General features: G+C 51.8%; 1 protein-coding gene across 4 annotated transcripts in view; it reads left to right on the top strand.

The window, feature by feature from the left end:
- The window catches only part of PLXNA2 (plexin A2), a 233871-nt gene that overhangs the window by 142515 nt on the left and 65962 nt on the right, over positions 1-25394 (top strand). For 3 of the 4 annotated variants that reach the window (XM_044942649.2, XM_025285371.3, XM_025285372.3), the window contains 5 exons: positions 5326-5426; positions 9384-9507; positions 11215-11368; positions 12085-12181; positions 15327-15441. In XM_044942649.2, coding sequence (XP_044798584.1) covers positions 5326-5426; positions 9384-9507; positions 11215-11368; positions 12085-12181; positions 15327-15441 — 591 coding nt within the window. Of the gene's footprint in view, positions 1-5325; positions 5427-9383; positions 9508-11214; positions 11369-12084; positions 12182-15326; positions 15442-15908; positions 15953-25394 lie in introns of those variants that run through there. The other variant, XM_025285373.3, reaches the window with a different exon arrangement.

Raw genomic sequence — 25394 nt, 5'->3', positions numbered from 1 at the left:
GCTGAGCCCCACCCGCGTTACATGAGCCCCTGGGACTCAGGCCAAGGGGGAGGCCCTGGAGACTGGGGCCCCGGAGCTGGAGAAGCCAAGAACACAGGATGAGTCACCTTTAATGAAGAGTGTTTCTTAAGTAAATGACTTAATAGGGCAGTTACATTCATTAGAGGCGTAATTACGAGGCCTAAGATCAAGTGGAGATGAATGCCGAGTGAGCGGTGGGTGGACTCCAGTGTGGCGTGACCCCGTGGTGCAGGGGAGAAGGTGGTGGAGGCAGCAGGGGAGGGTTGTCCTCACTGCCACACCCGTGTGCCCTCCCAGCCACCCGGATCCCCGCACTCAGGCTGGGGGGCTGGGGGGCCTCCAGCATAATGAAAGCACAATCATAATAAACAAACACTAATTAAAATGTCATCGAGTGTCCCATTAGACTCTGAGTCAGCCCTGACAAAGCCCCGCCTGACGCGGTGGACGCTCTCCAGGACTAGCTCCCTTTCCTTCTAGAGCTTCCCCAAGACAGAGCGCATCCCCAGCCCATCCTCCCCCAGGCCCCGGAGCAAGTGCCCACCTGTCGCCTGCCTGGTGCCAGCTGAGTGGTCCCTGACCCCAGGTCCCCCACAGACTCAGAGATATTGGAATCAATTACTCCCTGGGCCGTGGAGCAGTCCCCAGACCAGCCTCCAGCTCTCCTCCCCGAGAAGCAGTCTAGTTCCTTCTGCAGCCCCAAGGCAGAGTTTGATTCTATTTCTTCATGGCCCCAGGCAGAGCCTGACATTTAAAAAGATTTCCCAGGATGTGAGGTCACGTTCACCAGTGGTTCTCATTAAAAAAAATTAGCTGGAGAGCTTGTTGGAACCATTTCTCAGGCCCTGCCTCATGCCAGAATTTCTGACTCAGTTGGACTCTGGATTTTGATGTCTCTGAAGCTCACAGGTCATGCCAAGGGTGTTGGTTTGAGGATCCAGGATGCCTCTTCATGGAGGACACTCTTTTGGCCAAGAAGTGATGGACTGGAGAGCTTACATTGTGTATTCCAGCTGTGTGGACTTCTCTGTCCTTCCCAAGTCAACCCAGACTTGTTCTCCAGATTTCTATACACTCATCACTCTTTACCCTCAAGCTCTGCTTTCCTGTTTGCTCATGTGGTTCCTTCCACCTGGGACGCTCTTCATCTGTGTAAATTCACCCTTGAAGACCCAGACCCAGGCCACATCCCTCACAAAGCCTCCTTGGGACACCCATATAGAGCCACGCTCCCCCCATGAGAACAAAACTCCAGGAACCTAGCGGCGTGTGTCATTTTAAGTTTTCTAGCAACCATATTTTAAAGAGTAAAAGAGGCAGCTGAAATCAATAGTGAGGTTTTTATTTAACCCAAAATTTACTAAATTTTCTCAACACTTGTCAATAAGAATTATTAATGTGCTATTTCCCATCCTGGTTTTTCATGCTCGGTCATCTACATCCAGTTGTCTTTAGAGCGTATCTCAATTCCAGCTAGCCCCTTCCATATGCTGGTAGCCACACGGGCTCATGTGTTGGATGGCATAGATGTAGAAGTAGTTTTTTCTTTGCTGCAAATTCCCTCAGCCCTCTTTCAATACCTCTCTTAGAACACACATCACTTTTCTTGTTTTTATTGCTAGTCTGCTTGCAACTTGAAGGTGAAGGCTGTGTTTTAATGCTGCTGTTGATTTTATTGCCCTGAAGTGCCCGGCACTGGCCTTTCTGTACAATGTGATCAATGCCTTCGAGTTGATGAATGAATATGGAAGCACATGATTATAGGGAAGACAGAGCACCCGTGGAAACACCTGACTCTGAGTGCCTCCCTCCAGTACCCCGTGACGTTTCTCTCCTCCAGTTTGTATGTGGCTGTCAGATCTCCGAAAAGAGAATAAATTCAAGTTTTAGGACCCCCACTCCCATAAAAGTTTCCTGTTTTACTTTGCTCTTCAACTCTGTGTATTAAAAAAAAAAAAAAAATTCCCACCAGGAGGGCCCAGGAAACAGGAAAATAGTTGTGCAGTTGGTTTCGTGTTTGGAGAAGAACAGGCTTCTCACTATCTCCGCGGCACTTGGCGTGAAAGTGGGCTTTGTTGCTGGAGACACTGCTCCCATTCAGGGCCCCGTTCCCCAGCTGCTGAGAGCAGGGCTGTGTTTTGACAGACGGGCCGAATGCAATGCAGACAGTTGTTTTAATTTCCAGCCAGATGCAGACATCACTCACACGGAGCCCGAAACCCAGGAAAGGGAGCGGGGCACTGGACCGTGGCTCTCAGGCCTCCGAGGGTGGGTTGGGAGGGGGAGGGCGCTAGCGGAAGCCCCCCTGGGCGACTGGGGTCAGGGATACCCTGAAGGGCTGAGGGTCCCTGGGCGTGGGGAAGGGCCCACAGGGAGAGCATCCGGCAGGCACACGCCAGAAAGGTGCTTCTGGCAGGGATCGCAGGTCACGAGTCAGGGGTCAGCGGGGGCTCCTTAAGGCAGGGTGCTGTCAGCGGCCGGTGGTATGGCTGGAGATTACCTTTGAACCGTCCACGTCATTCAGCAGTCTCAGGGAGAAGTTAGGAGCATCCTGGAAGACAGAGCTGGAAGGACTCAAGCGGCCTTCCTCTGGGTCAGAAGTATACCTTCCGAAGCCTCCCAGACACATGTCCCCTTGACTCGGCTCACACCTCCCACGGATGGGAGTCCCTGCTAGAACCCCGGTCTGCTGCGTTATTGGACAGCCTTGACATTCTTCTGTTGAGCTTTCGTGGATCTTTTCACCCCTGGGTCTCACCTCCGCCACAGGGCTGCCCTTCAAACCATGGCAAACCACTTCCGTGTCCCCCTTGAGATTCACCTTCTCTGAGGTAAAGAAACATCCAGGTCTCTCAAGCTGTACTTCAGATGCCAGTGCTGGGTCCCACCCCATCGTGACCACCCTTCTGGGAAGTCTGTCTGGTGAGGCTACACGTCTCCAGGGGCAGGCTGCCCAGCCCTAAACTGGGAACTCCCCAGGGTGGGGCACCTTCGTCTTGACACCACGTCCATTAACGCAGCCTGTGACCCAGTTGGCCCCCAGAACCGTGCCATCACCCTGTCAGGTCCAATTGGACCTCCAAGTTGAGAGTCCACTCAAACCCGCACACCTGTCGTGCATGAGCTATTTCAAACCAGCTGTCTCCAACCTCCACTTAGAATATCTGCTTTTTTAAACTGAATTTCCAGATTTTACACTTAGGCTTTCTGCATTTCATTTATTTTATTATTAAAGGCAACTCAGGAATGCTTAAAGCTGATCATGTCACTCAGAGGGAAAAGCTTTGTAATTCAGAATGTTAAGATGTGGGGAGAATGAGTCGGTGCAGGGGACACCCAATAGAGAGAAGGAAGGTTTCTGGGGTTGGTACCCAAAACCTCTCATGATCTGACCCCTGGTCACACACACCAGCCGCATCTCTCAGCTCGTTGCATCCAGTGTGCACGCCACACTTGAGTTAAGCTGAGCTGAGCCATGATTCCCAGGAGATGCAGTGGTAAGAATCCGCCTGCCAATGCAGGAGACACAAGAGATGCGGGTTTGATCCCTGGGTCGGAAGATCCCGTGAGGAAGGAAATGGCAACCCACTCCAGTATTCTGGCCTGGACAATTCTATGGACAGCGGAGCCTGATAGGCTACAGTCCACGGGGTCGCGAAAGAGTCGGACAGGACTGAGTTCGCATGCACCAACAGCCATGATTACTTTTGCTCATGGTAATCTCTCAGCTAGGAAGGCCCTTCCAGGCATCTGCAGCAGGCCCACTCTTACCCTGACTCTCCCACACTCGGCTGCTGGTCCGTTTTCCAGACAGATTGTGCTGGGTGGCCCCTCCTTTAATGTGCCAAGGCCCCTAGGGCATATACCCATCGCCTGCGATGGATGTTCACCACAATGTAGAGTAGGTCTCAGTTTGTAATTACCGAGTCCCGCGGGCTTCGTGCTCTGCAGGGGGGCAGATCTGTGTCCGATTCGCTGCAGTTTCTCTAGCACACAGCACTGGAGCCTTGACGCAGTGACATCTGATAAACGGTTGCTGGGTGAGCCGTGTTAGACTCCATCCCGAGCCTCTCGGGAGGATGCTGTGAAGGCGTCTCCATCAGACCCTTCATCTCTCTGCCAGAGGCGGAACACTGGGCTGCTGGACCACAGGTTGTGTTTCTGCTTGACTTCACACGTCCAGTAGGTGGGGAACCTCTCTGCCCTGACACATGAGATCCCATTCCCAGCCTAGCAAATGTTTTTGCAGCCCAGCTGCCTGCAGGCTCAGCCATCGACAGATACCTAGGACATACCGAATGCAAGACTTCAATCTTCTGACCCTTTGCCTGGCCTTAATGTTAACACCCGCTGGGCAGGTAAGGGTGAGTAATGAGCACATAGGCCTGGTTTCTATCCCAGCATGGCCTCACCTGGAAGCCAGGAAGGGAAGGCTGCCTGCTCTTGGGGGGAGGTCACAGGCTTGAGCTACACACTCCCCGTTTCCCTAGCAAGACGGCATCAGACAGGCAGCTCATCTCTGTTCACATTTAGCCAGACTTTTCAAAGGACGGGAGATTTACTAGAGAAAAGTGAATACAGACATCAGAGAATGGGATAATTGGATCCAGGTGGTGCGTCTGGTTGGCGGTAAAAAGATGGTGCCACTCAGTGCATACTATTTGATAGGGAAAGTTTCTCCTTCTCTCTTTTTATTTATCAGTGTTTTCTTTGCAGGCAGGATGTCTCAGCCCGAGCCCAGCTGAAAGCTCTTCAGAGGCTAGTTGGTGGCACTCAATAGCCTTTCAGCAGACTTAACCATTTCCAGCGTCTTCCCGGAGCAGGCCTGGCCCTCCTGAGGACTTTAGAGCAGGCAGAGAGAGGCTGGAGGGCTTGCTTCCACCCCTGGGGAAGGCCAGAAGCCTGGGAGCTGTTAGCTGTGCCTGCCTCGTGCAGGGGAAACAGATGAGAACACCGAAGGACCGATTCAGCCCTGTTGTCTCCTCTCTAGGCGTGGTGGCAGTGCAAGTGTGCACACGCGCGTGTGTGTTAGTCACTCAATCGTGTCCGACTCTTTGAGACCCCATGAACTGTAGCCCACCAAGCTCCTCTGTCCATGGACGTCTCCAGGCAAGAATACTGGAGTGGGTAGCCTATCCCTGCTCCAGAGGATCTTCCCGACCCAGGGATGGAACTCTGGTCTCCTGCATCGCAGGCAGATTCTTTCCCATTTGAGCTACAGTGGTTAGGTGTAACTGAGTCTGAACACACCGTCCGGAGGCATCACTCCCTGATCTAACCTGCTGTCTTTTCCCTCTCGGCCAGATCACCAGGGTCCCCGTGGAATCCTGTGAGCAGTACACGACCTGTGGGGAGTGCCTGAGCTCGGGGGACCCTCACTGTGGCTGGTGTGCCCTGCACAACATGTAAGTTTGGCACAGTCTGGAAAAAAACACCTGGAATGCAGAAGACCAGGTACTTTCCTGGGACTGTTGATGAGGGATGTGACCTCAGTTTGCAGGGAGAGAGGAATTTCCCTCTGCTGAGCAGTAATTCTAATCGCAGTCAGAGTGCTGAAAGCAAAGAAGAGAGGCCATAAGTGCCTTCTTTCCAAGGGCAGTGCCTCTGTGGTCTCACCTCCAAAACCCGACCCCTACTCCCTCCATCTCTGGCCAGCTGCTCTGAAGTCTGCGCCTTTGCTACAGGGAAGGCTAGTGGTGTTGGAAGAACTTGCAAGGGAATTTGAAGTGTCTCTAGATTGTAGCCTGAACAAGGCACCTCATTCCTGGAGTCTGGACTCCAGTGAGAGGCCGTGTGACCCGGCATGGTCCACTGACAACCCTGGGCCTCCTTTTCCCCATCACCAGAAAGGGATAATGCCTACCTCGCAGGTGAACCGTGAGGATTAAATGCTAAATAAATGCTTTGGCAGTAAGGAAGCTCAGGATAAGCTACACAAGTCTAAATGATGATCATGGACTCGGAACCCTTGGGAGGACCCTTCTGGCCTCGTCAGTCAGTCCCTGGTTCCAAGAAGCCTACATCTTACTCCAACTGGCCTCAATCCCTATTCAGATACACCCCCTGCCACTGAATACCAGTCCAATAGAAATGCAAAATCGCACGTAAACTTCCTAACTCCAAGAGCCCCAGAGGGAGAGCAGAGGGAAGAAACTCCAAAGACAGAGGGGGAGGCGGCTGGCTAGGAATTCTGCTCCCCAGCGGCCTAGGAAACTCCAGGGCTCCTTGCCAGCCAGCAGAGCACCCCCACGAGAAGTGCCGGTTTAGGGTGGGGGCGGAGGCGGAGGGCCAGAGTTCAGGGTCCTGCACAATCGCTCTTGGCTTCCAGCCTCCGCAGCAGGTGTTGGAAGGGCTATGCAGGGAGAGAGCGAAGCAGGCGCCTCACAGATGCAAAATCCGGACTGGATTGGCGCCCACACATCCTGGGTTCCCGGCTTAGATTCGGAGGTAAGGGGCTCCTCAGAAAAGTTTTTGCCAGAAATGCCCTCACTAGAACCCAGACAGAGTGGTACCATGTGGGTCAGACAAATGGTAGAGATACTGATGGCACCCCCGCTGGGCCCCAGGAATGCCAGAAAGGGAAAAGTGAAGTCATGCAGTCGTGTCCGACTCTTTGTGACCCCGTGGACCATAGCCCACCAGGCTCCTCGGTCCATGGGATTTTCCAGGCAAGACTACTGGAGTGGGTTGCCATTTCCTTCTCCAGGGGATCTTCCCGACCCAGGAATTGAACCTGGGTCTCCAGCATTGAGAGGTGGCTACAATTGGCGTTCCCGTCAGTGAGGCTGGCCCTACAGCCAGCAGGCTGTCTTTCCTCACGAGGGTTTCTCCCTCCACGGAACCCGACAGCCACCCCCGGCTCCTTGCAGTGGCCTGGGTCACCTGGCCCCCTCACTGGGCGGTGGACAGGTCCAGCCATACCACCTGCTCCCTGCTCCTCCCTGCCAATCTGGCCACGATGTCTGAGTCTGCCAGAGGCCCCAGACCACCCATCCTCCTCCTGGGCCAGATCAGCGGGGGGGCTGACTTAGAATGACTGCAGAAAGGGTCTCAGGTTTCCTCTGCGCTCTGAGCCCTCCCCTGTCATCAAGGCCCAGGGATGCACTGCTCCTTCCAACAGCTCAGTTTGCCTCTTGTACCACGTGGGGATCAAGCCTTTCCCGTTTCACCTGGACTTTTCCCTTCTCCTGGCCCGTCTCATCTTCGGCCCCTCGGGCACTGCCCACCCACCTGCTGTCCCCTTGCCTGGGTGACAGGACCGAGCGGAGGGACCACCTCCAGCAGCCCGGACCACGCGCTGGATTTGAGCAGAGGCAGTGGGCTGAGGGCGGTAGCTCAAGAGCCGCTGGGTCCAGGGATGGGGGGCGGAGTGGATCTGAAACCCTCCTGTCTCTTCTGTAGGCCTTGCTCTTGCGAGTGTGTTATTGTCTCAGAGGCTATTTATCTCTGTTGGGGCTGTTGCCATAAATAGTGTGATAAAAAAGAGCCATTTCAGTGAGTCAATGAGATAAAGGCTCCAGTCAAGAGCTCACTTTAGAGCTATCTTAAGGATTCACTTAAACCTCCATAATTCTTTCCTTTGACAGCATTCATATTTAGATCCATTATGTGCGTGGCAAGGAAGGGTCGGGGGGAGGGACTTTGTGGGGAGTTCGGTGGGAATCTCTGCTGGGTCGTGGACTCTTGTCGCATCCCCAGAGGGGGCGCTTTGGTCAGAGAAGTGCCAGGCCTGGAGTATGTTCCCAGGGGTTCCCTGCGTGCAGGGGTCACAGTGCCCACCTGCTGCTGTGGCCCTGGACGCCAAGGACCAGAGATGAAGGTGGGGGACGAAGCCACCACACACGCTTCCTGACAGAGGCAACCCTGCCCGCGCATCCCTGTCTGTGTCTGTGTTTCACAAACATTTATTGAAAATAAGCCATGTGGCAGGTGGAATATCTCAATGAATAAAACATGGCCCCTGCCTTCAAAGAGCCGGGAATCCAGCCACAAGGTCACACGCACACTATCCCACACAGCTAAGACCCTGCCCAGGGTTTTACATGTCCCTGGAGGGGAATAATAATAATATCCATAGCCATCATCATTAATATTTTTCTTAGTAGGGCCAAGAACAGGCCATTTTCTAAACACTAATTCTTTTACTACTTACACCAGGCCTGTGAGATATAGTATTATCATTGGGCCCAGCATTTTACAGCTGGGGGAGCTGACACGTGGGGACTTCCAGGAACTTGCCCAATGGGGCCACAGCTAGTAGGCTGGAGATCTGGGTTAGAACCCAAGCAGCCTGGCCCCAGAGTTCACGTTCTGTGCCTTTTGCCTGATACTTCTTCTGTTCCCCAACCTTCCCTCCCTCACTCACAGAGCTTCCCATAAAGATGCTGTCTGTACGAGCTATTCTTTATGTCTGAGCTGCAGCTCTCATTTGGGAGGGGGGACGTTGATCCCACATCTCTTAGTCTGTCCTCTTTTTAAATAACCTTCTCAATTGTTTCTTATTATTTTTGGCTGTCCCGGGTCTCCGTTGCTGAGCGGGCTTTTCTCTCGCTGCAGAGCACGGGCTCTGAGGTGCGTGGGCTTCAGTAGCTGCAGCTCCGGGGCTCTAGAACACAGGCTCTGGAGTTGTGGTGCCCGGGCTTAGTTGCTCCAGAGCATGAGGGATCTTCCCGAATCAGGGGTTGAACCTGTGTCTCCTGTATTGGCAAGCAGATCTGTTGCAGGAAGGGGGACCCCTTCCAGGGCCCGAAACTGGGCTTTTGTCTAACACTCAGAAATGAATTGCCCAAGGAGATACACATGTTGACAAAGCAAGACACTTTATTGGAAAGGCCGCTGGGCAGAGAGCAGGAGGGTGAGGGAACCCAGGAGAACTGCTCCGCCACGTGGCTCGCAGTCTCTGGTTTTACGGTGATGGGATTAGTTTCCGGGTTGTCTTTAGCCCATCATTCTGGCTCAGGGTCCTTCCTGGTGGTGCACGCCTTGTTCAGCCAAGATGGATGCCAGCGAGGAGGATTCTGGGAGGAGGTCAGACCTGTGGTGTCTCCTTGTGACCTTTCCCGAACTCTTCCGGTGGGCGGTGGCTTCTCAGTTCCGTGTTCCTCACCAGGACCTCCTGTCATAAAACAACTCATGCCAGCGGTGACTGCGGTGGCCGGCCAGGGTGGCGGTTTCAGTCAGTGTGCGTCCCCCAACAGATTCTTTCCCACCGAGCCACCAGGGAAGCCCCTCCCTTAGTCTGTCTTTGACCGCAGTAGAGACCACCTGGGAGTCACCGAGCCCCCTGGGAGAAGTGACGCTCGTCCTGAGAAGGCGGGCACGGGCCGCAGAGCCCCCTCCTCACCCCTGTGCGTCTGTGGCAGGTGTTCCCGCAGGGACCGGTGCCAGCGGGCCTGGGAGCCCAACCGATTTGCCGCCAGCATCAGCCAGTGCGTGAGGCTCGAGGCGCACCCCAGCAGCATCTCCGTGTCTGAGCACAGCCGGCTGGTGAGTGAGCCCCTGCGGGGCCTGGGGGCGGGGCACAGCGCGCACAAGCGTGGGTGTGTTCCTTTAACTCCAGCACAGTGTAAGCCGATCGGACTTGACGCGCTCCGAGGACATTTTAGAGGAAAACTACGGTAACGCCTGTCCTTACTCAGGACCCAGTCATTCGCCCCACTCCTTGCAGATCCATCACCCATTGATCTGGTTTGTAAATCTACATTTTGCATTTAGCAGCAAGCCTCTGCAACATCATGCAATCCCATCCCATTCTGTGGTGTATGATAGAGATTTCAAGGGACCACCTGGTAGAGTTGCTCACAGGAACTTGGAGTTGCCTTTGTACATGTATGTGAGAGAGAGACAGACAGACAGATGGACAGACAGACACAGAGAGACTGAGGCTTAATTCACAGGGTGTGCGGAAAGAGAATATTAAAGAGAAGACAGCAGTCCTTCACCACCTGTCGAGGTGCAACCCCAAATATTCCGTGTCCTCAGGCCTGCGCGGTTATTTCCTTCTGGAGGTTTTATGGGCATTCACGAATGCTAATTAGTTAATGAACCTTCCAAGACTTGTGTTCATTCATCCCCACCGGGAGGTTTTGGCTCCCACAGAGCTGAGGGAACAAACAGCAGAGTTTGTACCTAAGTCTCTCGGCCCCATGGAAACGAAACTGGGGCAGAGATTCAGCGGCAGACAAATGTATGGAAAGGCTAGGTGATGGCCACTGGGGCTGAGAAAGCCCTCCAGGCATCATGGGAGGACAAAGTGAGACCTCCCTCCCTCAGGACTCGCTTCTCTGAGGACACGGGGTGTTGTCACCGCGAACCCCCATGGGCACTCCCCACTGGGAGTCACGTTTCTCACCTCTGGTTTCCAATACCACTTAGATATATTGTTGTCATTTAGTACAAACCCACTTCCAAGGGCACGCAATTCAGAGTGGTGTTTTGCTATTAAATGGTTTCTCGATCGTTCTTCTGACTGTCTGTGATGTTTTTACCATTCAGAGGAGGATATTCAAACTTAAAAAGCCTGCAGACCACTGGCCTGCCTCCCTGGAAGCCTAGGGAACCACAGACATCATCCAGGGCATTGGTGTCCACTTCCGGCCTTTCTCTGATCCCCTAAGCGCCTTGTGAGGCAACTGCCCTGCTCTCAGGGAGCACTCAGTGGGCAAAGAGCCAGAGGCCGACCGAGAATAGAAGCCCACCACCTTGGTAGCCAGCCCCTGCATGACAGCCAGGGTGGGGAGCCAGCCAAATGGTAAACTCCTTATAAACCTCCAGGCTGGTGGCACGTGTTCTCCTATGAACCGGAGCTAAGGCTTATTTGTGATGAGTTCAACTCTGACTGGCTTTTTTCAAGTTTGCATGGTTTCATGTCAAAATGAGCTCAGGCTGAGATGAGTTTTGGGACCTTCCCTCACCCCTACCATCCTTTCCTCTCCCCTCAGTGCTTTATGATTCTGGACAAGACTGAAAAGTAATATTAATAATAAAGACCACTGATCCTGCAACACCCCTTGCAGTGCTACGGTAAAGGCTCTGGGTCAAAGCTAGAAGGTGTCCTGGACCGACATCTTCTTCCTAGATGAGGTCCGGGGAGAGGAGTGAGCAAGTGGACAGTGGCAGGGCCAGGCCTGGAGCCCAGGTCCCCCGAGCCCTGCGGGGTCTTCCCACAGCATCGTCTCTCTGCTCCACCCACAGCTCAGCCTGGTTGTGAGCGATGCCCCCGATCTGTCTGTGGGCATCTCCTGTGCCTTTGGGAACCTGACGGAGGTAGAGGGACAAGTATCTGGGAGCCAGGTCATCTGCATCTCACCGGGACCCAAGGATGTGCCTGTCATCCCTCTGGATCAGGGTAAGAAGCCTCTGCAGTGAGCGTCAAATGCTCGGGGCTGCTTGATCAGGCTGGCCCAGAGTAGGGGACCCAGGAGACAGGGTGGCAAGTGCCAGCACAGACCGACTGACGGCTGCCAGACTAGGTCTTCTTACGCCAGACTCTAATTTGACTTATAAATCCATTTAAGTTTGAAAGCAAACTGTCATGCCCCAAGGACATTTCAGGAAGAGGGAGGTCCCTGTCTCCCACTTGGGTTAAGCCTGCACAGTGTGCATAAGAGTTTTTCCAGACTTCCCTTTCCTTCAAGGAACGTCGGTGGCTTCAGCCAGTGGTTTTTAGTAGGTTCTCTCTGTAGAACTGGGGGCCTTTAGGGGTTTTGACCTGATATATATATATATATATTTTTTTTTTTAAGTTTTATTTTTATATTGGTGACCTGATATTTCTGACAGTCTTTCAGTAACTGAACATATTCGACCTAGGCAGGGGACTCTACAGGATCTGATCTGTCACCTCCTCCCTAAGAGGGGGACCTAGGGTGTCTGGGTCTCAGTGATGGGCTGGTCATCAGAAGGATGAAAGGGACTCTTGGAAGAGGACTCAGGAAGGCTCCGTCTGCCATCACTGCCCCATGGGAGCCCCGGAGTGGCTGAATGATTTAGCCCCCAGCCTCTCCACTGGGCTCCCAGCTTGTAACTTTCTCCTTCCGCGCCCCCCCCCCTTTTTTTTTTCAGACTGGTTTGGGCTAGAGCTGCAGCTGAGATCCAAGGAGACGGGGAAGATATTCGTCAGCACTGAGTTCAAGTTCTACAACTGCAGCGCCCACCAACTGTAAGCACGCCCCTAGCGCGAGCCGGCGTTCAGTGCCAGAGCGGGAAGAGCACCTAGGCCAGCGCCCTCCCTTAGAGATGAGGTCGGGGAGACTGGCGAGCAAGCAGGTCATGGCAGGGCCAGGCCAGGAGCCGACTTGCCCCGGGTCTGGATGCATGTGTGGGGGGGAGTTTCCTAAGTTCCCACAGGACAAGAACTTGTCACCACCCAGTCTCCCGATCAGACGTGGCACTTTGTCTAGAACAGCGTAAAGTGCCCCCTAAATATTTCAGTTATATTCAGTTTATTCAGTTATACCAAACCGAATGGCATTCGCTGTCCACAGCCTCTGATCTCATTCAGTCTCCCTTGCACCACACCCTACCCTCAACTCTCAAGCTAAGAGTTAAAAAGGGTTTGAAGTAAAAATAGAAGTCACGGCCCAGGAGCCCGAAGGAAAGTCCTCCCTTTTATGCCAGCGGGTGGTGGCTTTGAATGTGGAGATCGACAGCCAGCGAAACGTAGCCACATCATCCATGGGCACATGAAGAGGGACTCAGAGATGACAGCCTCAGAGGAAGGGGCAAGGCTGGGGAAATGGCCTCACCCAGCGCCCAAATAAAGGACCTGGGCTGGGACACAGCAAGGAGGCTTTCAACTCTACTGACGTCCACACTGAGCCTTCAACTTTTCAAGGAGGAAGTGAAAACCAGACCCAACCATCGGTCCCCAGAGGGGCTTAGGTGCTGCCCATCTGACTTCACCAGCCACGTCCAGCGGCTGAGTGCCATGGCTGTGAGTTCTTACAGCTATGCAGGAAGCCAGGCACACTTCATAAGTAAAAATTGGGGCCAGGAGTGGAGGAGAGAGACCCATACTTAGTTTCTGCCGGTCTTCTCTTGAAGGGAAACTGAGACCCTTTCCACGTCATCTGGAAACTCATGTGCTGTTTGATTTAGAAAAAGAGAAATCGGGGTCTCTATAATAGGGCCACGTAAGGGCCATATGACCTTGGTCATAGGCAAGAGCAGAGGTCAACCAAGAGCTCCAGGCCGGAGGGAGAAGCGCCTGGGAACGTTCTGTGGCCCCATCCTTCCTGTTGCCCAGGACAGGATCCACCTGAGCACTCCAGGGGCGTCAAGTCTGAGGGTCCAGGCTGTGGCCACGATGGGCCCAGCAATCCATGTGGGGAAAGGGTCTGTTAGCAGCTAAGCCCTAAAGGAAACTTTAAGCCGTAAAAATAGACAAATGAGCTTCGTTCATCTCCCCTTTTCTGATCTGGATTTTCATGATGGGAATCATCTGCTGGAGTTCTCGGGTCTCCAGAGTAGCTAAGGAAGGAGACGTCGCTTGGATCCATTCAGGACAAATCTGTAGATATGCCGAGAAAGACAGAACAAGTGATAGAAAGTGGCCTGGGAGGAGCCAAGGCAAGGCGGTATGTGGCAGGAGCTGAACCGGATAAAATCGCCCCCTAAGCCCTGCGTCCAATCCCAGCTAACCCTGTTTTGGGAACTGTGAGCATCTTGGAGTGGGAACTCCCCAACCTCCCTCTCACACTCCAGCACAGTGGTGATGGAACGCATTGCTTGTGAGGACGTCCTCACCTCCACGACACCCGGTGTGATGTCACCACTCTCAACCGTGGCAGTGGAGATGCTATCACGGGCAGCAAGTTTTAGCAGAAAGAAAAGCAAGTATCTTTGACCTTTTATTGCCACGCACTGTCTTATCCATCCACTTACAAATCACAGGATCGCGTTCAAGCCTCTCCTTTTACTATGGTAAACTAAGGCCCAGAGGGGACAGGTGCTCCATTGGAGGCCACCAGATTAGCAGGTGGACAAGCCTGTTCTCGAAGAACCCTGATCTCATCATCCTTGATCCATTTTTGTGATTTACTTGCTGAATCGTAAGATGTGAGGAAGACCCAATCCATCTGGCCCAAGTTCAGGAACGAAATAACTACGGGCATATCTAGAAGGGGATGAAAATATCCGGCACGGGGAAGAAGTGTCGATGGGATAACGCGCCTGGTCTGCCGTGACTTATAAACCAACGGGCCCTGGATCAAGCCCCATCCTCCAGAATGCCATTAGAGCCCCAGCAGGTGGCGCCAGTTTGCAGACCTGGCCATGTGCCTGCCAGGTTGGTCCAGTGGCGACAAGACTGGACTAGGGGATCTGGCAAGGAGCGAGTAGAACAACTCCACCGGCCAAACCTATTTCCCTGATGGTGGTCTGACCGCACACAGGGAACCTAGATGATACACACAGAATGCAGGGGAAACCAGAGGCAAAGAGGCGCTCTACCTGGCGAGAAAGGCAGGAGCCACGCACAGCCTGTGGCTACCATGTCTGGCTACTTGGAGGGGGCGACAGAGTTATCAGTTGATACCATTCACTCCACTCCAACTCCAAAACACAGGTGATATGAACCACCTGTGAACACTCAAATATGGTTTAAGAGCTTGAAGTAACAGGTAAGTTAAGCCCCTAAAAATAATACATTTAGCATTGTATTTTTTAAAACCACGTCCTGTACATTATCTCGTTTGGCACAAAACATCCCTGTGGAGTGGACAGAAAAGTTTCCGTACAGACGGATGAAGAAATTCTGGTTCAGCAGGTGAAGTGACTTACTCGGGGCAGCCGTAATGGCAGGGCCAGAGGCAAAACGGGAACCAGGTCAGCCCAGTTCCTATCCCTGCTGTCCTTGGGCTGTTCCATCCTATAAGTGGTGCTAGGCTGGCAAATGTTTAGCTATCAGAAATCAGGGGGAAAAATTTAGTAGGTGGCATTTTCCAATTGCTATGGCATAAATACTCCCTCTGTGGCTCGTTTCAAGCTGCTATCATGTCGATGACCCGCTTGCAACATTCCTGAAAATATGAATAATTGGCTGTCATGAGCTGAAACAGACCAGCTCTAGCACTCCACTGCTTTCGGAGACATTATTCCCACTCTGGACACATTTCTCCCTCAATTTTCTGGCCCCCTGGTCCCCTGAGCATCTTAGAGGGAGAGGCCACAATTTTCAGGGCTGGGGAAATTGTGAGCGCGAGACTCGGGTAACAGACTTACGTCACGGTGCGTGGGCTCCCTGGCCCCCTCCCCTGCCCTGTGTGCTCTCCTCTCTCTGCCTCTTACTGTCTGTGTCTTTGCAGGTGCCTGTCCTGTGTCAACAGCGCCTTCCGCTGCCATTGGTGCAAATACCGAAACCTCTGTACTCATGACCCCACCACCTGCTCCTTCCAGGAGGGTCGGATCAACATTTCAGAGGTAAGCAGGGCTCAGCCTGGCACGGCAACATCCCCAGTAGATCTGAGCAGACCTCCCTTTTCAGATGGCCAGTCCGACAGCTTGGCCATCTCCTTGCCCTGGTCCATGTTGGGCTTCTTCCAGAGAGGTTAGAAAGCCCTGGTATTATAAAGCCCCCCCCCCAAAAAAAAGGCAGCAAATACTCCCGAGAAGAAGTGCGCTGTATTTGCTAGACTCCTGGAATTGTATTCATTCAAAAGTTCGAGGGGAGCTGAGGGCTGAGACTGAAAGCTCAGGGGAAACATATCCAACCAAACAGACTCCACGGTCTAGAAGAGCGTAGAGAATGGCATTTGTTCTCTGAGTTTTAAGCCCTCTGCTTGGCTGCAGACATGGTCTAGTTCAATAACACATTCACTCTCAACCACTCTTTCATGCCAGCCTCTCTTCCTAGGCTAACATTCAATGATTCTTTGACTCTTTTGTAGGACTGAGTAGGTGGCCTTACAGAAGAGAGAGGCAGTCCACTGGCGAAAAGAGCCCAGGCTTGCTAAAGCCACATGTCATGATCCACTCGATGTGGCATCGCTAAGACCGGTTCCACCCTTGTTATCAACACAGGGAGATAATAAATTGCTTACCTTTCCAATAAATAATCCCACCCAGTGATGCTTCCTTGAGGTTCACTTTCTTACAAGCTCACAGCAGGCCTTAGGACAACGAAGCCTGCTGGGTCAATGTCCTTTTCTCATATCTAATGTTTTCCATGCCCCAGGGTGATCAGTAGTTGGGTTTGAACAACTATAGAGACCTTATGTATTCCCACAAACACACATGTGCGTGAATATACATCCTCATCTCGTTCTACCTTTTAGGAAATCCATAAATGTAAATAAGTGACTGTGTAGCATGTACAAATATTGCTGTGACCTTTATCTGTCTCCCTCTTACACTAGACTGAAGAAGTGAAGTCGCTCAGTCGTGTCCGACTCTTTGTGACCCCATGGACTGTAGCCTGCCAGGCTCCTCTGTCCATGGGATTTTCCAGACAAGAATACTGGAGTGGGTTGCCATTTTACTACAACCTCCTTAAAGGCAGGAGTTTCCTCAGGGCCTTTTTCAGTGAAAGTTTGTAGCATGCATGCGTGAAAGCATAGAGGAATCAATGACCACTGTAACCAAACGTCATTGATAGGAAGTGTTCCTTGGAGCTCCTTGTCTAAGATTTCAAGAAAGTTTCTTGTCTCTCCTAATCAAGGTAGAAGTAACAGTTACTTCCAAGAAAGAGCACCTTGATTGACATGATCATGTTGTACAGTTAATTTTTTTTTAATTAGAGGATAATTGCTTTACAATGTTGTGTTGGTTTCTGCTGTAGAAAAATATGAATCAGCCATTCAGTTCAATTCAGTCACTCAGTCGTGTCCAACTCTTTGAGACCCCATGGACTGCAGCACGCCAGGCCTCCCTGTCCATCACCAACTCCTGGGGTTTACTCAAACTCATGAGCCATTGAGTTGGTGATGCTATCCAATCATCTCATCCTCTGTCATCCCCTTCTCCTCCCGCCTTCAATCCCAGCATCAGGGTCTTTTCAAATAAGTCAGTTCTTTGCATCAGGTGGCCAAAGTATTGGAGTTTCAGCTTCAGCACCAGTCCTTCTAATGAATAGTAAGGACTGATCTCCTTTAGGATGGACTGGTTGGATCTCCTTGCAGTCCAAGGGACTCTCAAGAGTCTTCTCCAACACCACAGTTCAAAAGCATCAATTCTTCGGCACTCAGCTTTCTTCACAGTCCAACTCTCACATCCATACATGACTACTGGAAAAACCATAGCTTTGACTACACGGACCTTTGTTGGCAAAGTAATGTCTTTGTTTTTTAACATGGTGTGTAGGCTGGTCATAACTTTTCTTCCAAGGAGTAAGCGTCTTTTAATTTCATGGCTGCAGTCACCATCTGCAATGATTTGGGAGCCCAAAAAAATAAAGTCTATCACTGTTTCCACTGTTTTCTCATCTATTTGCCATGAAGTGATGGGACCAGATGCCATGATCTTAGTTTTCTGAATGCTGAGTGTTAAGCCAACTTTTTAATTCTCCTCTTTCACGTTCATCAAGAGGCTCTTTAGTTCCTCTTCACTTTCTCCCATAATGGTGGTGTTACCTGCATATCTGAGGTTATTGATATTTCTCCCGGCAATCTTGATTCCAGCTTGTGTTTCTTCCAGTCCAGCATTTCTCATGATGGACTCTGCATATAAGTTAAATAAGCAAGGTGACAATATACAGCCTTGACGTACTCCTTCTCCTATTTGGAACCAGTCTGTTGTTCCATGTCCAGTTCTAACTGCTGCTTCCTGACCTGTTAAGTATCCCTATATCCCCTCCCCTTGAGCCTCCTTCTACTCCACCCGCCCAGCCCTCCAGGTATCACAGAGCACCAGGCTGAGCTGCCTGTGTTATACAGCAACTTCCCACGAGCTGGCCATTTGACACACAGCAGCGTAGATATTTCAGCACTGCTCTCTCTGTTCATCCCAGCCTCTCCTCCTCCTGACGCGTCCACAAGTCCGCGCTCTGTGTCTGCGTCTCTATCCTTGCCCTGCGGATAGGCTCATCAGTGTTAAACACCTCACAATTTTATTTGTCAACTGTTGTTTAGTCGCTAAGTCAGGCCTGACTGTTTTGCAACCCCATGTACTGTAACTCACCAGGCTCCTCTGTCCATGGGATTTCCCAGGAAAGAACACTGGAATGGGTTGCCGTTTCCTTCCCCAAGGAATCTTCCTGACCCAGGAATCAAACTCAGGTCTCCTGTATTGGCAGGCAGGTTCTTCACCACTGAGCTACCCGGGAAGCCCAGTTATACCTCAATAAAGCTAATTTTTTAAACTTTTAATTTAAGAAGAAAGTAAGCCTTGAAAGGTTTCCCAAATGCAATCACACACACACACCCCTCCATCACACACACACACACACACATACACACACACACACACACACACACACACACACACACGGTCTTGAATTCTTCTTAGCTTCTGAAACAATATGTGTTATATTCAGGCTAGAAAAAAAATGAAATCTGCCTGTCTTGAAAGAAACACACACAGATGGTGCCCACAGGCGGTATTTAAGGCAGACCCAACTGCAGGTGCCTCTGCGGGATGGAGCCAGTTATCTCAGGCCCTGAGAACCTTTCAGGGAAGGCCTTTCCTCCAGCCAGTCAGGATGCTTTGAAGTGGCTGCCCAGAGAGTGCCACACTGGTCTTAGTGGGCCTTGGAAATTAATCCCAGCCCTGGGATCCTGCAGGAGGCTGAGACCACTTTTCAGGCCTGTCTTCTCACCCATAGGAAAGGACCCACAACCCGAGGGTGCGGTGGGAGAGAGGGGGGACCCAGCCTGGGAGTCCACAGGACAATGGCCAGGGGAGGCTGGACGCCAGGGGCAGGGTGACGCTGAGGCCAAGGCTGGGCAGTGAAGGGCCTCAGAAACTGACCTTCATACCAGCCACTTCTAACCTCCTAACTTAAGTTAGTAAGTGTTAGTCGCTCAGTCGTGCCCAGCTCTTTGCGACCCCATAGACTGCAGCCCGCCAGGCTCCTCTATCCATGTGATTCTCCAGGCAAGGATACTAGAGGGGGTTGCCATTTCCTCCTCCAGGGGATCTTCCCTACCCAGGGATCTAACACGGGTCTCCAGCACTGCAGGCAGATTCTTTACGGACTGAGCTACAAGGGAAGCCCTTAACCTCCTAACTTGGTTAATGAAATAAGTGGAGAAGGACCACAGAATGCCGAGAGAGAGAGAGAGAGAGAGAGAGAGAGAGAGGGAGGATGACGGGGACATCCGGATGAGAAGCCACTTCATTTTCTCCTGGCAGCTGGGCTCCTTCAGGCCCAGAGAAACCCAGAGCCGAGCCAGAGAGGACCTACCTGCAAGCCACAGGAGTGCGGGGGGTGGAAGACCCAGCGAGACAGTAACTCTGGCCGTGTGGGGCCAGGGGCCTGAGGCCCAGAGGGCTAACTGGAATCATGCCGCCTCCCTCACACTCTCTAGAAGTCCCTGGAACACAGCTCCCTCTCGGCCACGGGTAACTCAAGTATTCCAGAGAGCCGGGCCTGGGAGAGGCGGTTGCCATCCGAAGTTAGGATTAAAATAATACCGAAAGAGCCCTGGGGGTAAAGCCAGAGGCTTCCCGGCTCCGTTTTCATTTCCTGTCCTTAATGTCTGCTCCTGGAGGTGAGAGAAATGCCTTAGTCTCATCGCCTCCTCCTCCTCACCCTGATGACAGGCCCAGGCCCCACCCCGGGGATGGGCTCTCTCGGAGGGGTGGCCCCGGGCCCCCTAAGGCTCCTGACTTAGCTCAGGATGGGAAGTGGGAGGCAGGACCCCAGGAGATGGCAGGGCCGCAGCCCCTTACACATCACTTCCCAGCTGACAGCCCCCAGACCCTGCTGCTTGCTGTCCAAAGCTTGCTTTAGGGGGAAGCCCCGATCCGGAAAACGGGGGGAACCACAGAGGTAAGCGTGTTCAGCTTGAGCAAAGTTCCTTTATTCAGTTGGGAGTCTTTCCTGGCATCCTCAGGTTCTTCTGGGAACTCGAGATCCCTTAGCAGTCCCTTTGGGGTTCCTAGAATATCTTTTATGCTTCCAGTAAGCCCCCTCCCCCCTACCCCACTGCAATTTAAACCAAAATTTTACATCTATCTACTTCTTAGGAACAATATATAACTGATTAGCTCCATTGATTTGTATAGCAAGGCTAAGACATCACGCATTTGCATTTCTCTCGCATGTGACAGGAGGGTGGGGGAGGGGAACCAGCCTCACCAGCATCACTCGGGAACTTGTTAGAAATTCAAATTCCTGGGCCCCATCCCAGAGTAAGCCGAAGATTGAGAACCACTGACATATGGCATCTCAATTGATTCTCACAACAGACCTGCAGTTTCACATAATTCATATTTGACAGATGTAGTAACCAAGATGCTAAAAATTTAGTTTTTTTTTTTTTCTTTGCCTAAGGCTACAGAGAACTCAGGCATCCAAAAAGGCGGAGTACAGGATGCTTTCTCCAGAAAATCAGGCCCAGTTCACACGTCTGTTTTCATGGTCTCAGCTACACTTGCAGTCCTGATCTTAACCAGGCTCTGTGCTGTTGGTCATGAGGGTTCGGGGTGGGGAGAGCGTCTGTGTGGCGCTCAGTCGCTCAGTCGTGCCCGACTCTTTGAGATCCCATGAACTGTAGCCCACCAGGCTCCTCTGTCCACGGGATTCTCCAGGCAAGGATACTGGAGTGGGTTGCCATGCCCTCCTCCAGGAGATCTCCCTGACCCAGGGATCCAAGCCGCATCTTTTCCATTTCCTGCATTGGCAGGTGGGTTCTTTACCCCTAGTGCCATCTGGGAAGCCCCCCAGTGTGGAGGGACCCACACAAATCCATTCGCACAGAGAAACTGCCCATGGAAGACAGGTCAGTAGTACCACGTCCAGATGCAAAGGTGGCCAGTACATGAGGTACATCTGCCTACTTCTTCCCAAAGGGCTGATGGACCGATGATCCCAGGCTTAGTCCTGAAAACCAAGAACCGCTTTGCTAAGTGAAAGTGAAAGTGTTAGTCGTTCAGTCCGACTAACAACCCCATAGACTGTCCGACTCTTTGCAACCCCATGGACTGTAGCCCTCCAGGCTTCTCCAGCCGTGAGATTTTCCAGGCAATACTGGAGTGGATTGCCATCTCCTTCTCCAGGGGATCTTCCCAACTCAAGGATCGAACCTGTGTCTCCCACATTGAGGGCAGACTCTTTACCATCTGAGCCACCAGGGAGGTCCTAGAGTGAATGCAATTCAAAATAAACATATTAGTAGTTAGCATTTGTTGAGAGTTTATTATATATGCAACATTATACATATATATTTTTAACTTCAGTTGTAACTATTCTATGAAGTAAATTCTATCCTAGATGAATAAACTGATAAGTTTAAACAGTTTTTCTATGATCCTCACATAAATGCAGAAGTCATGATTCAGTATGCCCAAGCTGGTGCTGAATAAGTTGAAGTCCTCTGATCCTGAGTTCACGTGAGAAATATGCAGTGATAATATTAACATGGTTAATCCAGTTTATTACCACTGACGACAGACCTTCATGTCCCTATTGCCTGCAACCTAGAGTTGTCAAGTATAACTGATCCCATTTTATAGATGCCTGCGTGGTAAGTCTGTTCAGTCATGTTTGACTCTTTGCAACCCTAGGGACTGTAGCCCACCAGGCACCTCTGTCCATGGGGTTCTCCAGGCAAGAATACTGGAGTGGGTTGCCATGCGGTCCTTCAGGGGATCTTCCCAACCCAGGGATCGAAATCACATCTCTTACGTCTCCTACATTGGCATGCGGGCTCTTTACCACTAGCGCCACCTTGGAAGCCCATTTTGTAGATGAGGAAGTTGAATTTCAATTGAGCCATCTCTTGAGTGCTTTTAAGTTCACGAGCCAGACCTTTCCCCCACTCAGAGCACAGCCGGTCTCGGATGGGGTCCCAGAAATCCGGGCCCCCCTGGGCCAGGTTAAGCGGTGACACGGTGTTTGCGAGCGGGTGTGCGCTGGAGTATATATGGCTTTCAGCTTGAAAAGCTCATCTCCCACCATGGCTAAACCAGGCCTAGTGAGATGTAGATACATAAATATCTCCTTTACACCCTGTCCCCGGGGAAAGATAGAACCACATAAATCTGATTAGCTTACCCGGATGCGGGCTGCTCTCTCTCTTTGAAGTCCAGTGGGTGAAGATAATGTCATTTGCACGTGGGAGCAGTCATTTCTGAGGGCTGAAGGAAGGGTCCCCCGTGCTGAGAGCCGGTGAAGTACAGAACAGTGTGGACCGTGCCACCCAGAGGCTCATCCATTGGGCTACAGGGCCAGCATCCTGCCCTCCCCGCTCATGTCTCCTCCTCCTCAGCCCACCCCTCCCCTGGGATGTCCCCAAACAGGACATCTGCTCATCTTGATAGAAGCTCAGCTTGCTGCCAAGGAGCAGAGCGGGATCCTGCTGCCCATTGACCTAGAGGCAGAGGGAGGAGTAGAATGACCTACAGAGGTCACTCAGGAGACCGGGGGTCTGCAGGAGCAATGTCTTTCAGCAGCGTTCACAGCAGTCCTCATGCTGTGCATGAAGGGCGCAGCATGCTGTGTGCATCTGTGTGTGTGTGGGTGCGTGCGTGCGTGTGTGCGTGTGTGTGTGTGCGCGTGCGTCTGTGTGTGTGTATGTACTCCCAGGAGCAAACAGGTTGGAAATGGCCTTTTATATTTGATGAAACCTATCACCTTCCACGGGCTTCCCTGGTAGCTCAGCTGGTAAAGAATCCACCTGCAATGCAGGAGACCCCGATTCAATTCCTGGGTCAGAAAGATTCCCCTGGAGAAGCGATAGGCTACCCACTGCAGCTTGGGCTTCGCTGGTGGCTCAAACGGTAAACAATCCGCCCGCCATGCGGGAGACCCCGGTTCGATTCCTGGGTCAGGAAGACTCCCTGGAGGAGAGCATGGCAACTCACTCCTGTATTCTTGCCTGGAGAATCCCCGTGGGCAGAGGAGCCTGGTGGGCTACAGTCCATGGGGTCACAAAGAGGCAGACATGACCAAGCGACTAAGCCAGCACAGCACAGCATCACCTGTCACAAACCCCGGAGGAACTGACGTTCCAGCAACTTGGTGATGTCCTGGGCTGCCAGCTCTCCTGCACCTCAACCCTCACCACCGCCTTCCCCACCCAAGACCCACTGCACCTCCAGACAGTCAGCAGAACGATCTCCTAACCCAAGGAGTCTGTGTATCTATCCCCTGTTTCCTAGGAGAAGAGACGACACCTGGGCACCAGCCACTTCCTTCCCTAGAGAATGCAAGGAAGGATGCAATTCTGTCTGGCCCAAGAGAAATAGCCAAAAAAAACAAGCAAAGCCTGAGATTCTTTTCCCCAGGGGCAATCTCAGAACCCTCTTTAGGCATTTGGAAGCCCCTAACCATCACCCTTCAGCTTAGTCCCAGAGAGTCTGAAACAGCAGACCCCAGGAATTTTTTTTAAATAAAATTTTAGAATCTCTTTAAAAAATGCATAAAAGTACTCATAAAGTCTACTTATGATTCTTCAACTTTCAGGCTGAATCAGACAACCCAGCCCGAAAGATGAGGGTGTGTGTGGGTGTGTAGGTGTGTATTTGTGCATGTACACATGCATATGTGTATTTTTGTCATGGTTAATAGGATTCTATAATCTTGTTCACTAACCTAAGACATCATACTCCCAAAAGTATGTCTTAAAGACTCTGCTCATGAAATTTGAATTTGTTCTCTGAGCTCATTAGAGGTGAAAAACAACGGGTCATCCTTTACAATATATCAACTAGTTCTGATTCTGAAAATCTGTTCTCTCCCTCTCTCTTACAGGTACACACACACACACACACACACACACATGCACACACCCCTTGCTGTACCTCAGCCTTATTTCCAGTCTAAATTAAAATTCTGATTTATTAGACTCAATGAGGATTTTTAGCCACGAACAGGAAATAATATCTCCTTTTCTATGGGATGCCTGGGTTTTCCTAAAGTGGTGTTCACTTTTTTTTTTCCTTGGCTATAAATATATGAAAGACTCTGTCAAGAGTGCCCTCGGGGAATAAAAGTAAAAGTGCAGCAAAGAGCAAGTTTATGAGTTGGCAGCTTGAGTGACTGGCTTCTAAACAGGGCCCCATCTGTTCTGGGGCTGTCTTGTGATCCTGTCTCCTGTGGAAACCGAGCTTGCCCCTTGCCCTCACAGGCAGTCACCGAGGGCCAGCTCCATGACCCCAGAGCTTCAGCCAGACCCTCCTAGACAGGTTTCTGTGGCAGACTTCTGGACCCAGCTTTCCGTAAATCCTCAGGATTCCTCCAATAGATACGGACATGCCAATTTAGCAATCCTGTGACTCCAGAAACAGTGACCATTGCAGATCAATCCCAGCTTTGGGAATCAAACTCCCGCCCAAGTCTCTAGATGTCCGGAAGACAGGGATTTGCCCTCATCTCTGAAGAATCTGGGAAGTTGGAGCCGAAAGGAAAGTTTGAGATAGTTTTGTGTCTGTTGCTTTACTTCCTTGATTTCCACTTACCTTCCCACAAGCCATTAGCAGTTGTCCACTACATGTCAGGAATGGGGAAAAAGCCTGGGGATACGGAGGTGCGTAAGATGCAGCCTAATCGTCAACGCTCACAAGCCAGTGAGGAGGACAAGTCAACAGGAAACTGCAGTTGTGAGGGCCCAGTGCTGCTGGCGGAGGCCCAGGGGGCTGGGGAGTATCTGTGACCTGCCAGTAGGGACAGGGTCAGGGCTGCTTTACAAAGAAGGAGCTGCAGAGCTGAGTTTGAAGGCTCCGGTGCTCTTTCCTGGAAAATCCCATGGACGGAGGAGCCTGGTAGGCTGCAGTCCATGGGGTCGCTACGAGTCGGACACGACTGAGCGACTTCACTTTCACTTTTCACTTTCATGCATTGGAGGAGGAAATGGCAACCCACTCCAGTGTTCTTGCGTGGCGAATCCCAGGGATGGGGGAGCCTGGTGGGCTGCCGTCTATGGGGTCGCACAGAGTCGGACACGACTGAAGCAACTTAGCAGCAGCAGCAGCAACTAAAGAGGGCTGAGTCAAGGGCCAGGAGGAAGATTAGGGGTGGAGGGGGAGTGTTTCCAGTACAGAGAAAAGCATCTTCAAAGGACCAGAGGTTGATGAGTGAGGGCGATGACTCCTCAGGTCTAATCTTAAATTCCTCTGTGGTATGGCTGGACCTCGATGCACAGGAATCTCAGAGTAATAGGGACACAGGGGCCAGATGGTGAAGGACTTCCTTCTGAGGCCCACTGCTGAAGCCCACGTTGAGCCAGAAGCCCCAGTCCCCCGCCCCCTACCCCCACCCCCACCACACCACCACA

Source organism: Bubalus bubalis, chromosome 5 (genome assembly GCF_019923935.1).
Source record: "Bubalus bubalis isolate 160015118507 breed Murrah chromosome 5, NDDB_SH_1, whole genome shotgun sequence".
NCBI classification, from domain to species: Eukaryota; Metazoa; Chordata; class Mammalia; order Artiodactyla; family Bovidae; genus Bubalus; species Bubalus bubalis.
Note: the sequence above shows the minus strand (reverse complement) of the source record. Positions and strands in the feature narration are given on the sequence as shown.